Source organism: Chiloscyllium plagiosum, unplaced genomic scaffold (assembly GCF_037043375.1).
Source record: "Chiloscyllium plagiosum isolate Xiang-an unplaced genomic scaffold, Cpla_swu_hap1 HiC_scaffold_32, whole genome shotgun sequence".
Lineage (NCBI taxonomy): Eukaryota > Metazoa > Chordata > Chondrichthyes > Orectolobiformes > Hemiscylliidae > Chiloscyllium > Chiloscyllium plagiosum.
In genome coordinates, this window is record NW_028270170.1 from 39,324,550 (window position 1) to 39,340,514 (window position 15,965).

The following is a 15,965-nucleotide window of genomic DNA, read 5'->3' on the forward strand; positions in this document are numbered from 1 at the left end:
GTTCTCCATACATGTCAAAAGTGCTGGCTGACACTAAATGAGTCATTTTTAATACCATAGTTCTGAGATGATGGCAAAGGTTGTGAAAGCATATGCATTTGTTTCTCAGCCACAGTAATCAGAATAAACTGTCTAATACAGCACTCATTACTGAGACTACAATGAAGGGGAAGGCAGGATTTCACTTACCATCTTAATATAAATTTTGCAGTTATTACATTACAAACCAGAAATTAAAAAGCTTTAATATCATTAAGATGCAGGGATTTCCCCCAGAGTCATTTACGTAGCCCAAGATGTTCATTTAGTAATGCTGGTCTATGGGCATTCCATTATGTTTAATCCTCTCTGCAAGTTTAATCTGGGGTAAACTACATTTGATTAAATTGGATCCATGTTCATGATTGAATTGAAAGTAATCATTAACCTCATGGTGGCTGAGTAGTTTTATTGCTTGACTGTTAAATCAGAAACTCAGCTTATTTTTTTTTAGATTAGATTACTTACAGTGTGGAAACAGGCCCTTCGGCCCAACAAGTCCACACCGACCCGCCGAAGCGCAACCCACCCAAACCCATTCCCCTACATTTACCCCTGCACCTAACACTACGGGCAATTTAGCATGGCCAATTCACCTGACCTGCACATTTTTGGACTGTGGGAGGAAACCGGAGCACCCGGAGGAAACCCACGCAGACACGGGGAGAATGTGCAAACTCCACACAGTCAGTCGCCTGAGGCGGGAATTGAACCCGGGTCTCTGGCGCTGTGAGGCAGCAGTGCTAACCACTGTGCCACCGTGCCGCCCACAGGGTCACAGGTTCAAACCCCACCATGGCAGATGGTGGAATAAAAGGTACTGTGGAGTTAAGAATCTACTGTGATGATCATTAAACCATTGTCAATTGTTGGAAAAACCCAACTGGTTCACTAATGTCCTTCAGGGAAGGAAATCTGCTATCCTCACCTGGTCTGGCCTGCGTGTGACTCTAGACCCACAGCAATGTGATTGACTCTAATTGCCCTCTGAAATGGCCTAGCAAGCAATTCAGTTGTACTAATCGCTACAAGGTCTCAAAGAAATGAAACTGGACAGGTCACCTGGCATTGACCTAGGCTCCAGAAAAGACAATGGCAGAAATACCACTGTTGACTCTGCAAAGTCCTCCTTACTAACATTTAAGAACTAGTGCCAAAATTGGGAGAGCTCTCTCTCAGACTACTGAAGCAACAGGCTGACATAGTCATACTCATGGAATCATACCTTACAAACAATGTCCAAGACATCACCATCACCACCATCCCTGGATATGTTCTGTCCTACCAGCAGGACAGACAGCAGAAGTGATAGCACAGTGGTGTACAGTTGGGAGGGACTTGCCATGGGATTCCTCAACATTGACTCTGGACCTCATGACGTCTCATGGCTTCAGGTTAAACTTGGACAAAGAAACTTCCTGCTGATTACTATGTACCATTCTCCCTCAGCTGATTAATCAGTACTCCTCCATGTTGAGCAACACTTGGAGGAAGCACTGAGGCTGGCAAGGACACAAAATGTACTCTGGATGAGGAATTTCAATGTCCATTACCAAGAGTGACTTGGCTACTGATTGAGTTGGTCAGGTCCTAAAGGACATTGCTGCTAGATTGGGTCTGCAACAGGTGGTGAGAGAACCAACAAGAGGGAAGAGCACCTGACCTCATCCTTAACAATGTGCCAGGTGCAGATATGTCTGTCCATGACAATATTGCTAAGAATGTCCACCACATATCCTTGTGGAAATGAAGTCCTACTTTCGCATTGACAATACCCTCCATCGAGTTGTGTGGCACCATCACTGTGCTAAATGGGACAGACTTCGAACAGATCTAGCAACTCAAGACTGAGCATTCATGAGGCACAGTGGGCCATCAACAGGAGCAGAATTGTACTTCAGCTCAATCTATTATCTCATGGCCCAGCATAATTTCCACCCACCCATTAGCATCAAGCCACAGGATTAGCCCCGGTTCAATGGAGAGTACAAGGGGGCATGCCAGAAGCAGCACTAGGAATGCTGGAAGATGAGGTCTCAGTCTGGTGAAGCCACAAAACAGGAGTGCTTGCATGCCAAATAGCTTAAGCGCCAAATGATAGAGCTAACGGATCAGGTCTAAGCTCACCACTCCTGCCACATCCAGTTGTGAATGATGGTAGACAATTAAACAATTCTCTGAGGGAGATTGTTCTACAAATATCCCCATCTCCAATGATAGAAGAGCCCAGCACATCAGTGCAGAAGATAAGGCTGAAGCTTTTGAAGCAACCTTCAGCCAGGAATGCTTAGTGGGAGATCGATCTCGCCCTCCTCCAGCAGTTCCCAGCCTTACAGGTACCAGTCCTCAATCAATTGGATTCCCTGCACACCAAATCAAGAAACGGTTGGAGACACTGGGTACTGCAAATGCTACAGGCCCTGATGGCAATGGTACTGAAGACTTGTGCTCCAGAACAGCCAAGCTGTTCCAATACAGTTACAACACTGACAATGTGGAAAATTGCCCAGTCTGTCCTGTACATTAAAAAGTAGGACAAATTGAACCCAGCCAATTACTGCTTCATCAGTCTACTCTTGGTCATCAACAAACTGATGGAAGGTGTCATCAACAGTTGCTATCAAGCAGAACCTGCTCAGCAATAAACTGCTCAGTAATTCCCAGTTTGGGCTCCTGACCTCATTGCAGCCTTGGTTCAAAACCGACAAAAGAGCTGAATTCCTGAGGTGAAGTGAGTGACAGCCCTTGACATCAAGGCTGCATTCATCTGAGTATGGCATTACAGTTTTGCTTCAGCACTTTGATCAGAGACATGTATAGCACAGAAAGAAGACACTTCAGTCCAACTCGTCCAAACCGACTCAATATCCTAACATAATTAAGTCCCATTTGTTAGCACTTGGCCCATATCCCTCTAAAACCTTCTTATCCATATACCCATCCAGATGCCTTTTAAATGTTGTAATTGTACCAGGCTCCACAACTTCCTCTGGCAGCTCATTCCATACACACACCACCCTCCGCGTGAAAAGGTTACCCCTTAGGTCCATTTTAAATTTTTCCCCTCTCACCCTAAACCTATGCCCCCTAGTTCTGGACATCTCCACCCCAAGGAAAATACCTTGTCTATTTTACCCTAGACACACCCCTCATGATTTTATAAACCTCTATAAGGTCACCCCCCCCCCCAGACTCTGGCACTCCAGGGAAAACAACACCAGCCTATTCAGCCCCACCTTCTAGCTCAAATCCTCCAACCCTGGCAACATCCTTAAATTTTTTCTGATCCCTTTTAATGGTATCAGAGGGCAAATGCTCCAGTAGTTGGAGTCATACCTGATACATAGGTAGGTTGTTGGAGGTCAGTCATTTTAGCTGCAGGAGTTGCTCAGAATAGTGTCCTAGGCCCAACCATTTTCAGTTGCTTTATTAATGACCTTGCCTCCTCCATAAGGTTAGAAGTGGGGATGTTTACCAATGATTGCATAATGTTCAGCACAATTCACAACTCCTCAGACACCGAACAAGTCCTTGTACAAAGGGAACAAGATCTGAACAATATCCAGGCTTGAGCTGACCAGTGGCAAGTAACATTTGTGCCACACAAATGCCAGGCTATGACCATCACTAAGAAGAGACCATCTATCCACTGACCCTTGACATTCAATGGTGCTACCATCAGGGTTACCATTGACCAAAAACGCAACTGGATTCACCACATAAACACAGTAGCTACAAGAGCAAGTCAGAGGCTAGGAGTATTGTGGTGAGTAACTCACCTCTGAATGCCCAAACCCTGTCTACCATCCACTACAGCACAAGTCAGGAGTGTGATGGGATACTCTCCACTTGCCTGGATGAGTGCAACTCTGACAACACTCAAGAAACTTGATATTATTCAGGACAAAGCAGCCTGCTTCACTGACGCTTCATACGTAAACATCCACTCCATCCACCAGCGACACTCAGTGACTGAAATGAGTACTATCTACAAGATGCACTGCAGAAATTCACCAAAGATCCTCAGACAGCACTTTCCAAACCCACAACCACTTCCCTCTAAGAAGGACATGGGCAACAGATACATGGGAACACCATCTTCAAGTTGCCCCCCAAGCGCCTCATCGTCCTGATTTGGAAATATATCACCGTTCCTTCACTGTCACTAGGTCAGAATCCTGGAATTCCCTCTCAAAGGGCATTATGGGTCATCCCACAGCAGGTGGACTGCAGTGGTTCAAGAAAGCAGCTCACCACCACCTTCTCAAGGGCAATTAGGGGTGAGCAATAAATTCTGGCAAGCCAGCAACGCCCACATCCCACAAATGAATGAAAGTAAAATTGTGATAGGTTCGGTTAATCATCTAGAAGGCCGTTTTACTGTACGAATATATTGACATCACAACTTGTATGTTTAACCACTCCCCATTCCTCCTTTCATTGGACGGACATAAATATCTCCAAGAACGTTAGAAAATTAATTGTCACATCTCTGGTATCTTTTTGTAAGTTGTTGGATGCATTCAGATAGTGAAGTTGAGATTGAGGTAAAGAAGCATTTGGGCAATTGTTAAAGAAAAGTAGTTCTTAGGTCAGAGTTAGCATAGCTAGATGCAGAGTAAAATTGTATCAACTAGGTTCTACAACCTTCAGCTGGGATTGATGTTTTTTCAGATTCCTAAACGAGTAGTCTGAAGGCTTCTCTTGTAAAAGATTGCATGTTGATGCAGGGTTATGGTTTTTTTCTTACTGTGCATCTACACCAAGAATTCTTTTGTTAGGAAGCCTCTGCAGCCAGCAAAGGGGCTTGTTTTCCGACACTTTGGGATAACTTTGGAATTTGGTAACGTTGGGAGCCTGATTGTGTATGTGCAGTCTTCTAAATCTGTCTCTGTGTCAAAGTGTAATACACGTTGTAACTGAAAGTAATTTACTTTTTTCTAGAAAATTATGTTTGGGATATCTTGAATTTAGGAAGCATATATATTTGGCCAAATGCCTCCCATCTAATGTACCATGGGTCAGATTACTTTAGCAAGAACTTGAACAGATTACCAAACACTTGGATTTTCTTTTATCACTGCTGCTTTCATGTACTGTGTCGCCTCTAGTTAAGTTGCATGTCATTTAACTCCAACAATCAATAATTTATTCCTTTGAGAGAATGTACTTAATGTCAATTGATACTTTTAAAGGAAATATAGTTGCCAATATATTTTTAAAATGATTTTTCTATTACATCAGTACCATTGGACCAGTTTCAAATCAAAATGGCCGTAACTGTTCATGGTTAACCCATCCTGATACTATGGTACTTAGTCACATGCTTATGTGGGTGGACTACCTTTGCTATCTCATTGTTATAGCTTTACATTGGTGTAAATTTAGTACATCATATGGTATATAATTGATATATGTTAACTGTAGCATATATTCATTCAATTATTTTGCATACTATATTTCTTTATTATTACCACATGAGTTAGCTTGTTATGGCAGTAGTTAAACCATGCAGGCCTTCATGGTTCAGTTGGTCAACTGACCCATGATTAGTACTCAGCTGACTTAAAGGCCATTACACTTCAAATGAGGAGAGGAAAACAGCCAGGCTTGCGTCCCATGGTACCTTTTATGGGAAATTCTGCAGTGTGGATCTTGACCAAGAGTTGAATGAAGAGTGGTGAGATGTCTTCTACAGTGAGTGCAATGCAGATGGTCATTGGGCTTTCTCATTTAAAAGGTGCAGGGGGCTAGGGCAGTGCTAGCATCAGTGGAATTACACCCCAGTAAAAGACCAATTTATGATGGAGAAAAGAGACTTTATTTAATGAGAATTAAATTGACTTATTTTTACAGCTTCTTGGCAGGTTTGATGATCGCGAACGAGCAAGGATCACACAGCATGTGAAGGGAAACAATGTATGGATTGGTATTAAGAAATTGATGATGATAATTGAGATGTCACTGCAGGTGAGTTTGAACATTTCCAGTTTTCATGCAATTATTGTGCAGTGAAACAATTCTTCAGTTTGATGCTTCCTTTTTATGTTGTTACTCATTGATGGAATATGTGCATTTTTGGAATGAAGCAAGAGTCTTAGTTATTTGGTTTGCTCAATCTTGCTGTCAGTATTGAAGGCAGTCTTGTGTAATCCTTGGCATTTCATTTATCTCGGTCACTGCTCAGTTGTTAGTTATCTCATCTCTGATTCAGATGTTTGTAGGATAAAACCACAAGCACAGGAACTAGACTGACACTTCTCTCCACAATTATGTAAGTGCATGCATCATCTTTTGGAGGAGACATTAAACCAAGGACTAACTGCTCACTTAGCTAGAGAAAAACCTTCAAAGAAGAGCCGTGGTGACAGCCCAGTGGCTTTTCCAACCTCTCTAATGCAACAGACAAAACAATTTTTTTTGTTACTTTTCTTTGCCGCAAATTCTTGTTTATTTTCTTTTTCTCTGAATTTGTATTGACAAGATGCAAATGATTTTTTTTTTGTTTTTGTTTTTCAGGAAAGGAACTTTTTCCTCCTTTCCATTGATTTATATTGTACAAAAATGAAGTAGAATATCCTGCAGTTTCAAAAAACTTATTGATCACATCTCTAAACTGCACTTAGTAAAGACTTTCCACCCACCAATTTTGATCCAGCTGGTCTTCGATATTGTGCCCTGAGAGTCACCACTGCTTCACTGGTTCCCAGTATTTGTTTTTTTTTAACATAATGTGCTTGCAAATCTATGATGGAATTAGTGCACATAATTAATGTGGAAACGATTAAGTTGTATTATCAGTCCAACAATTGTGGCATCATTCCTTGTGTTATCATGTAGCTACAAGAACAGATGTCAATTTTGAGGAAATCTAGGAAAGCCTTTGCTTTCATGTCGATTTCCTCTTCCTTCGAAGTTAAACTGCTTGCATGGACTTCTGTGTTTTTAGGATGTTGTGTTTATATCTGTTATATAATTAGATGCCAGGTTTTGCCCATTCACCTTCTTGAAATTAGAAGAATAATTCAAATCGAAATGAATCATCTTTAGTTCTTTCCCTTTTTTTGATTTCTATTTGCCTGCTTTTCTAAGGGGTTGGCACTTTGCTTTCCAGTCATGGCCAGAAAATGTTGGTAAGCTAATTAAAATGCAATATTTTGATCTTCACCCGTCACTCCTGAGCTTTCTGATCTCTATTGGCTGCTGGTACAATAAACCCATTTTCAATTCCTGCCATGGCCACACCTCTCCCAATCTCTTGAACTTCTTCAGGCCCAAAAACAATCTGAGAACCCTGCATGCTTATGAATATGGCTTCTGGTGCAACTCAGTTTCCATCTGTCCACCATGGGCCCTGTGCTTCCAGTCTGAATGGCAACCCTCCACCACCACCCTCTGTTTTCTACATTCAAGCCAGTTCTGTATCCAAATAGCTAGTTCTCCCTACATTCCATGTGACTGAACCTTGCTAACGTGTCTATCCAGAGAACCTTGTCGAAGTCCATATAGATCAAGTGCGCCACTCTGCCCTCATCAATCCTCTTTGTTACTACTTTAAAAAAAGTTCAGTCAAGTTAGTGAGACATGATTTCCCATCCACAACGCCGTGTTGACTATCCCGAATCAGTCCTTGCCTTTCCAAATACTTGTTAAGTCCTGCCTTTCAGGATTTCCTCCAACAACTTGTCCACCACTGATGTCAGGCTCAGCAGTCTGTAGTTCTCTGACTTTACCTTACCATCGTTCTTAAATAGTGGCACCACGGTAGCCAACCTCCAGTTTTCCAGCACCTCATCTGTGACTATCGATGATACAAATCATATTCTTTCTAATATTCTTGTGACCTCTAGGGGGAAAGAAAATTACAGCTTTTGCTAACAGTTCTGGTCACTACACTACCAGAAGGATGCGGATGCTGTGGAGAGAATACAGGAAAGGCTTACCAGGGTGTTGTCTGCTTTGGGGAATTTTAGCTATGAAGAAAGTTTGGATAAACTGGGTCCATTTTCACCAGAATGCAGGAGGTTGAGGGGCAACCTGGTAGAAGTCTATACGATTGTGAATGGCATGGATAGAGTGAAATGTATGAGGCTTTTTCCCAGTGCAGAGGAGTCAATTACTTGGGGACACAGGTTCAAGGTGCGAGGGGGAAAGCAGAGGGCAGTGGTCAGTTTAACAGAGATGTGGGAGGCACATTTTTTGCACAAAGAGCAGTGAGTGCCTGGAACACGCTGCCAGTGAAGGTGGTGGAAACAGAGTCAATGACAACATTTGAAGAAGCACCTGCACGAATACATGAATAGGAAGAGAATAGAGGGATACAGATCATCTAAACGAAGACGGTTCTAATATAGAAGGGCAAAATGTGTCAGCACAGGCTTGGAAGGCCAAAGGACACTTCCTGTACTGTATTGTTCTTTGTTCTTTGTAATTGGTAAAGTAAAGTTTCGTGAATCCAGCACTCGATACCACTGCCCTGAATGTGGCTAATCCTAATCTGCATGTCAAAACAGTGTATGTTTGGTTATATCGAGGCATCACTACCAAGTCTACAGAAGAGATGAGTGAAAGAGCAAGTGTGAGAGGTTGTTTGGTTCTACTTTCCTGTGTAGTATGTGAATGTTCTAATCTCTTTTTAGTGACTTCCAGAATTCCAATCTCTTTCTGATCTTTGTGGAATGTATTCAACTTGGTTTAATTATAAACAAATTCTTTAATAATGAGTGCATTTTGGTTACGCGTGGTTGAACTAAACAAATTATGCAACTATACTTCGTAATTTACCATGGGCATGAATTGCTTTGCTAGCGCATGTATACAAAACTTTAGAATATCCCTGATTGTAACTATAATTGTTTACTTCCTCTTTACTGTTTGACAAGATTTTTCAAATTTTCTCTCTCTCTTTATTTCTTGCTTTCTTTCTTGCTTTCTTCCCCATCCCCTGCAAGGTTATAGCTTAGTTTACATAAGAGAAGTGTGGCAGATAAATTGTTGTCAGTGGTTTTGTGCATACAAATGACAGAACAAGCAACCTTGTTCTTGGGTCGTGCAGCTTTTGTTCTGCAGGCTAAACCTGAAGGTTTGGTCCTGTATGGCACCTCCCCTACAGTCTAGTCTCCATGTTATATTCGAGCTCAGTACACAGCCCACCTAAACAGTAAAGAATGCAACATGAAAGATAACACTGTGCAGACTAAAAATAAATAGATGAAGCAGTGGCACAGTCAAAAATGTGGAGCATTTAGATTTCAGAAAGGAACAGACACCATAACAATTGTTTTGGATTGAACATAATGGCTACATAACATCTGAGAGCAAGATATTTCCACATCGATGTATGTGCAATATATTTGACCCAACAGGATTCATATGGATAAAGATAAAAGTTAATAAAGGATGCATAACACTATAGCCTACTAACCGCATTATATTGGGAGAAGGAATATACAGAGAAGTTGGGGCAACGAGTAAAATGCATAGAATAATAACCATGAGAGATTCCAACTATTCTAATATTAATTAGGCAAAAGCAATAGGTTAAAGGAATAAGAGAATAGAGTTCTCACAATGTGTATGTGTGATTCTTTTAACCCAGTATGTAAAATCTTGAACACAAGATTTGCTATTTCATCGAAAGGTAGAAATTGAAGCAATGATAGAAGTAAAAGAAGGGGAACAGCCAGCTGACGGTGATCACTTTAAGATGTTGATAGAAATGGGCATGAGTATGACGAAAACAAGGTGGACAGATGGGTGAGAAGCAGATTTTGAAGGACTCGGGTTAGAATTTAGGGAAAATAAAGTAGGCACGAATATTGGCAAATAAAGATACAGAACAATAATGAGAAATACTTTAAAATGTTGTTCAACAGTGTGCAAGAAAAATATATTCAGCTAAAAGGAAAGAAAAAAATAAGTACGAGTGGATCTCCAGAGATGAACAAGGAATGATTTAAGCATTAAGAAAGCACATACTCACCAGAGCAGTGTACGATGAAGGATACTGGGCTCCTGAGCCAGAGCTTATCCACTTCGACTGCTTTTCTTTCTTTTTTTCTTGCGTTTTTTTTTCTTTTTCTCTCTTTTTTTTTGTTTTCTGTACCTTCTGGAGGGAGCTTGGTCATGGAGGCAGTGGCAGCAATGGCAGCAGCTGGGGCCATGAGGCAGTTGGTGTGCCTAGGCAGGACTCTGGGAATTGATGGCATCATGGAAGTGACTTGGGGGCTGGAGCGACACCAGAGCTTGTGGCGGGGTGGCTGGTGATTGACTGACAGAGAGACAGCAGCACTGAGGCACAAGGGTCGAGAGATCGAGCCCTCATGGGAAAAGCCGAGAGTAGAGCAACTGCAGGTCCACAGCTAAAAGAGGTCTATAATTTGGAGCTTTTAACTTTATTTCTTATTTACTGCTTTATACTGAGAAGAACTATAATGTTGAACTTTTAACCTACTTCTTTAGTTTTTCTACTTTTTATCTAAATTTTGTACCTAGCCACCTTGTACCTAAGATGGCGCTATGAATGGCAACTGTAAACTTTCACTGTTCTCCTCTATCCCTGTACTTAAGTATACACGACAATAAAACACTAATTCTAATTCTAAAAATGGTTAGGTAGACAAAGACGAACTGTAAAATTCAGTGATCAAGGAACATAAAATATTTTATAGGAGCATCAGTTAAAAAGAATGCTATGACGGGCAGAAGAATAAGCTATTACCTGAAAGGTACAAGTATAGATGGGGTAGAGGAACCACTGGATCTTGGAGAACAAATGTATTAATCAGGAAAAAATGCACCTCAGATTAAAAGTCATAAACTCATACAGTGGAGAAAAGGCACCTTGATTCATGGCATCTGCACCAATATAACTACAGGCTGTACTACTAAAGGCACACCAATCCCAATTTCTTGCACTTGTCCCATATCCTTGAATGTTATGATGGGGCGGACAAAGTTAAAGATCACACAGGTTATAGTCCAACAGGTTTATTTGGAAGCACTAGCTTTCGGATCACAGCTCCTTCATGAGGTGATTGTGGATGATGGAATAGCAGTCCAAAAGCTAGTGCTTCCAAGTAAACCTTTTGGAGTATTACCTGGTGTTGTGTGACTTTTATCTTTGATATTTCAAGTGCTCTTCAAACTATTCTTTAAAGGTTGTAAGGCTTCCAACCTCCACTACCTTCCCAGATTCGCACCACCTTCTGAGGGGGAAAAAAGCTTTTTCTCAAATCTCCTCTGAATCTCCTGCACCCTTACCCTCAAACTATGCCCCCTTGTGATTGACCCCTCAACCGAGGGGAATAGCTGCTCTCTCTTCACCCTGTCAGTAGCCCTCATTATCTTACGCACCTCAATCATGTCCCCACTACAGACTTCACTACTGTAAAGATAACAATCCAAGCTTATCTCCTTATAGGAGAAAGTGAGGACTGTAGATGCTGGAGATCAGAGCTGAAAATGTGTTGCTGGAAAAGTGCAGCAGGTCAGGCAGCATTCAAGGAGCAGGAGAATCGACATTTCAGGCATGAGCTATATCTCCTTAGAGCTCAATTTCTCCATCCCAGGCCCATTCTCCTGATGAATCTCCTCTTTACCCCTTCTAGTGCTATCACATCCTTCCTGTAAGTGAACTGCATATATTACTCCAGCTATGACTTGACCAATGCACTGTACAACTCCAATATTGCCTTCTAATCCAACATTGCCTCCTTGCTGTTATACTCTAAGCCACGACTGATGAAAGCAAGTGTCTCATATCCCTTAACTATCCTATTCACATGCACTGCCAACTTCAGGGATCTGTGAACAATTACCCCAAGGTCCCTCTGTTTCTCTGAGCTACCCAATATCCCACCATTCATTAAATACTCCCTTGTTGTTTCTTCCAAAGTGCATCACCTTGCACTTGAGGGTTAAATACCATCTGCCACTGATCTGCCCATCTGACCAACTCATCTATATCTTCCTGCAATCTACAACCATTATCTTCACTATTAACCATTCTACCAAATTTGAGGTCATCTCACAACTTGCTTAACATTCCTCCCACACTTTCATCTATATAATTTATGTATGTAACAACAATAAGGGTCCTAGTACTGATCCTTGTGGATTACTACCATCAGTCACTCGACAGCTTCCTACCACTGTCATATTACTAAACCAGTTTCTGATCCATCTCAGCAAGATTCCGCGAACTCCATGTGCTTTAACCTTCTCAATCAGTCTCCCATGTGGGACATTGTCAAAAGCTTTGCTAAATTCCATTTAAACTGTGTCAGCTGAACTCTCCTCAACCACACACTTGATCACATTTTTTAAAAATTGTGACAATTTGTTCAGCGTGACTTCCCTCTACCAAAGCTATGCTGACTATGCATAATTAGCCCATGACTTTCCAAGTGGATATTAATTCTCTCCTTTAGATGTTTCTCCAGTAGTTTCCCTGCCACTGACTTCCGACTCACAGGTCAGTAATTTGTCTTCATCTCTACCATTCTTCTTGAAAAATGAAACTATATTAGCTGTCGTCCAGTGCTCTGGCACCTACATCATGGCCAGAAGGGAATTAAAAGTTTGTCAGCCACGACTGATGAAAGCAAGTGTCTCATATCCCTTAACTATCCTATTCACATGCACTGCCAACTTCAGGGATCTGTGAACAATTACCCCTTGCCTCCCACAGCAGCTTGGGATGCAGTTTATCCAGGCCAGGGCAGTTGTCCATTTTTAAGCCTGACAGAGACTTTCATGCCTCCCCATTTCCGATGTTAAACTGTACAAGTTTTCATCAGTCCCTTTTACTGAATTCTGTACCTAACTTCTCCTTTTCCAGGATGCAGACTGAAGAGTAGTATTTATTTAACCCCCCTCCAATGTCAAGCATCTTCAAATACAGGCTGCCACCTTGATCCCTAATGGACCCTACTTTTTCCCTGGTTAACCTCTTACCTTTAATGCATTTATAAAATATCTTAGGATATAAAAGACAAAATAAAATGGAAATTAGAGGAATGAAATTTAAAAGAAGGGAAGTTGTCTTAAACCTGAATTGAACCTTGCTTAGACCAGACAGAGTATATTATGTAATTTTGGTCTCTTGATTATGAAGAAAATGGGGAGACACTGAAGAAGATTTGTAATGTGATACCAGAATTGCATGATGTACATATCAAGAAAGGATTAGCAGCTGGGTCATTCTAGTAGAAATAAACATTTGAATAGGAAATAGAGATACAGCAAACTTTGTTTTAACCAGCACCTTATGAACCAGTTGTCTTGTCAAACCGGCAAACGTTATATGCCTCAAATACTGTGAAGTTTACTGTATTATTCTTATAGTTTAATTTATTTACGATAATGTAAATATACTTATTCCGTTGAATGACTACACAAAATATCAACAGTTGATTCAATTTCGAGTCAATTTCTCTTGAAATACCAGTAGTCAGTTGGTGGTGCGAGTGAGAAGGCTCTCTGCTGGGAAGTTTCATTTAAGACAAAGTTACATTGTTGTTTAAGAAATTTATGCTATAAAGAAAATAAAGCAGCGATATGTGTACTCCCTGCGTTATGTTTCTATTATTTAATGTGTGTTTTTACATTGATTATGTTGACCTCTTGAATTATCCAGAATATTTGGTCAGTTGGCATACCCCTGTTCCCATAGATACCAGATAATTATGAAAAATGGTATTGAAAGAATGAATGCAGAAAGATAACATTTCTCTACTGTGATAATGTGGTATAGTTGCTATAGGAAGGATAGAAGGGAAGGCAAGAGAGGAGGGGCAATCGGGTTGTTGGTTAGGAAAACATCAAAACACTACTTGGGGAGGATGTTGTCCTGTGAAGCTATATGGGTGGAACTGAGAAATAAGTGGGTAATCACTTTCATGGGATTGTACTATAGATGCCCCAGTAGTCAACAGGAAATTGAGGAGCAAAAATGTAGAGAGATTGCAGATAGCTGGAAGAATAATAGTTATAATAATAGATGATTTAAATTTTCTCAACAAAGACTGGGATTGCCATGGTGTTCAGGTCTTGGATAGGGAGGAATTTGTTATCACTATTCAAAAAATGTTTCTCAATTGTTATACAAAGGAAACTCGGTTATCCGAACGAGATGGGCGGGCTGTATTTTGTTTGGACAATTGATTATTCAGTTAATTGATTCAATGCCTATCTGGGGCTCAGAGTTTTCTGAAGTTTCCTTTTTCCTCGCTCTGCCTGCCTTGCTCCCTCTCGCTGTTTCAGGGTTTGTTTCTGAGCAGACACACATTTGTGGGTCCTGCAACATTGCTAAAGCTTCCCCCCGCCCCACCAGTCAGGTCAATGTGATTGACACAGCAAGCGCTTGGTAAGTCTGCTCCAGAGGCAAGGCACCAGCACACCACACGCAAGCTCCTGCCTCCCTGTCCCCACTCCCGCTCCCCCTTCCACCCACAACCCCACTCCCCTTCCGCACCACTCTGCCACATCCGCCCCCACTCCCCTTCCACCCACCCAGCGCACTTCTGCCCCCAACCCTGCTCCAGCCCCCCCGCCCACTGTCCTGGGCAGCCAGACTGTACACCAACAATAAGAATGCTGCTGCCTTTGGGCGCTGAGTCTCAAAATAGTGCGCACACGCGCACACACACAGCCACACACACAACTACTGCAACTTTTTGACAAGTTCCTCATTGCCCTCTACAGGACAATTTTGGAGAGATTATTTGGGGACGGTGTTAGGGTACACCCCTGTATAAAACTCCAGGGAAAGTGTGGTGGGGGGGGGGAAAAGAGAGAGAGACAGAGAGCGACGGTGGGAGGTCAGTCAATTGGAGATGGTGCCTGTGCCCCCATCAATGTCCAGGATTGTTCTCGGCAGCATTTCAGTAAGCCAACATCATTTTTATCATTGTAAACAAAAGTGTTGGAATAGTGTTGGAAAGGCCTCTTTAATGTAATGTTTGTATTGGGATCTATTGAGATCTATTTCAGATATTCCAAAATTCAGATAATTGATATTTGGATAATTGAGGTTCCTCTGTATAGAATCCCCTATGAGAGTAGGGGCAAAACTCAACGACCTTGTGATTAATAAGGCAGGGCAAGTGATTGCAGTGTTAATGGGGGAGCACTTTGCGATCAATGACCAGAATTCTGCTCGTTTTAAAATAGTTATGGGAAAGGATAGGTCTGGACAGCAAATTGAAGTTCTGAAATGGGACAGCTAATTTTGATGGCATAAGACAGGAACTTTCAAAAGTTGCTTGGGGAAGGCTGCTCACAGGTAAAGGGATGTCTTGGTGATAAGGGCTTCTTGTTCAGACAGAAGGCCTGTGACCAAGAGTGTGCTGCAAGGATTGGTGCTAGGTCCACTGTTGTTTTTGATTTAGATAAACAATTTATATGAGAATATAGGAGACATGGTTGCTAGATGTACGGCTGACACCAAAATTGGTGGTGTAGTGGACCATGCAGAAGGTTATCCAAGAGTACAATGGAATCTTGATCAAATGGGCCAGTGGGCAGAGGAATGGCAGATGAAGTTTAACTTAGATAAATGTCATGTAAGACACACAGTGCTGGACTTACACAGTTAATGGTAAGGCCCTGGAGAATGTTATCAAACAGAGACACTAAGGGGTGCATGTCCATAGTTCCTTGAAAGTGGCGTCACAGATAGACAGGGTGGTGAAGAAGTAGTTTAACACACATGTTGTCATCAGAGTATTTCGTACAGGAGTTGGAACGTCATATTGTGGCTGTGCAGTACATTAATAAGGCCACATTTGGAGTACATAGTACATAGAACATAGAAAAATACAGCGCAGTACAGGCCCTTTGGCCCTTGATGTTGCACCGATCCAAGCCCACCTAACCTACACTAGCCCACTATCCTCCATATGCCTATCCAATGCCTGTTTAAA

At 41.7% G+C, this 15,965-nt stretch overlaps 1 protein-coding gene across 1 annotated transcript in view; it reads left to right on the forward strand.

Annotated features, from left to right (window-relative positions):
• LOC122540015 (vesicle-fusing ATPase) overlaps nt 1-15,965 on the forward strand; it is a 283,493-nt gene that overhangs the window by 231,584 nt on the left and 35,944 nt on the right. Inside the window, exon 19 of the mRNA XM_043675302.2 lies at nt 5,896-6,009. Coding sequence (XP_043531237.1) covers nt 5,896-6,009 — 114 coding nt within the window. The remainder of the gene's footprint in view (nt 1-5,895; nt 6,010-15,965) is intronic.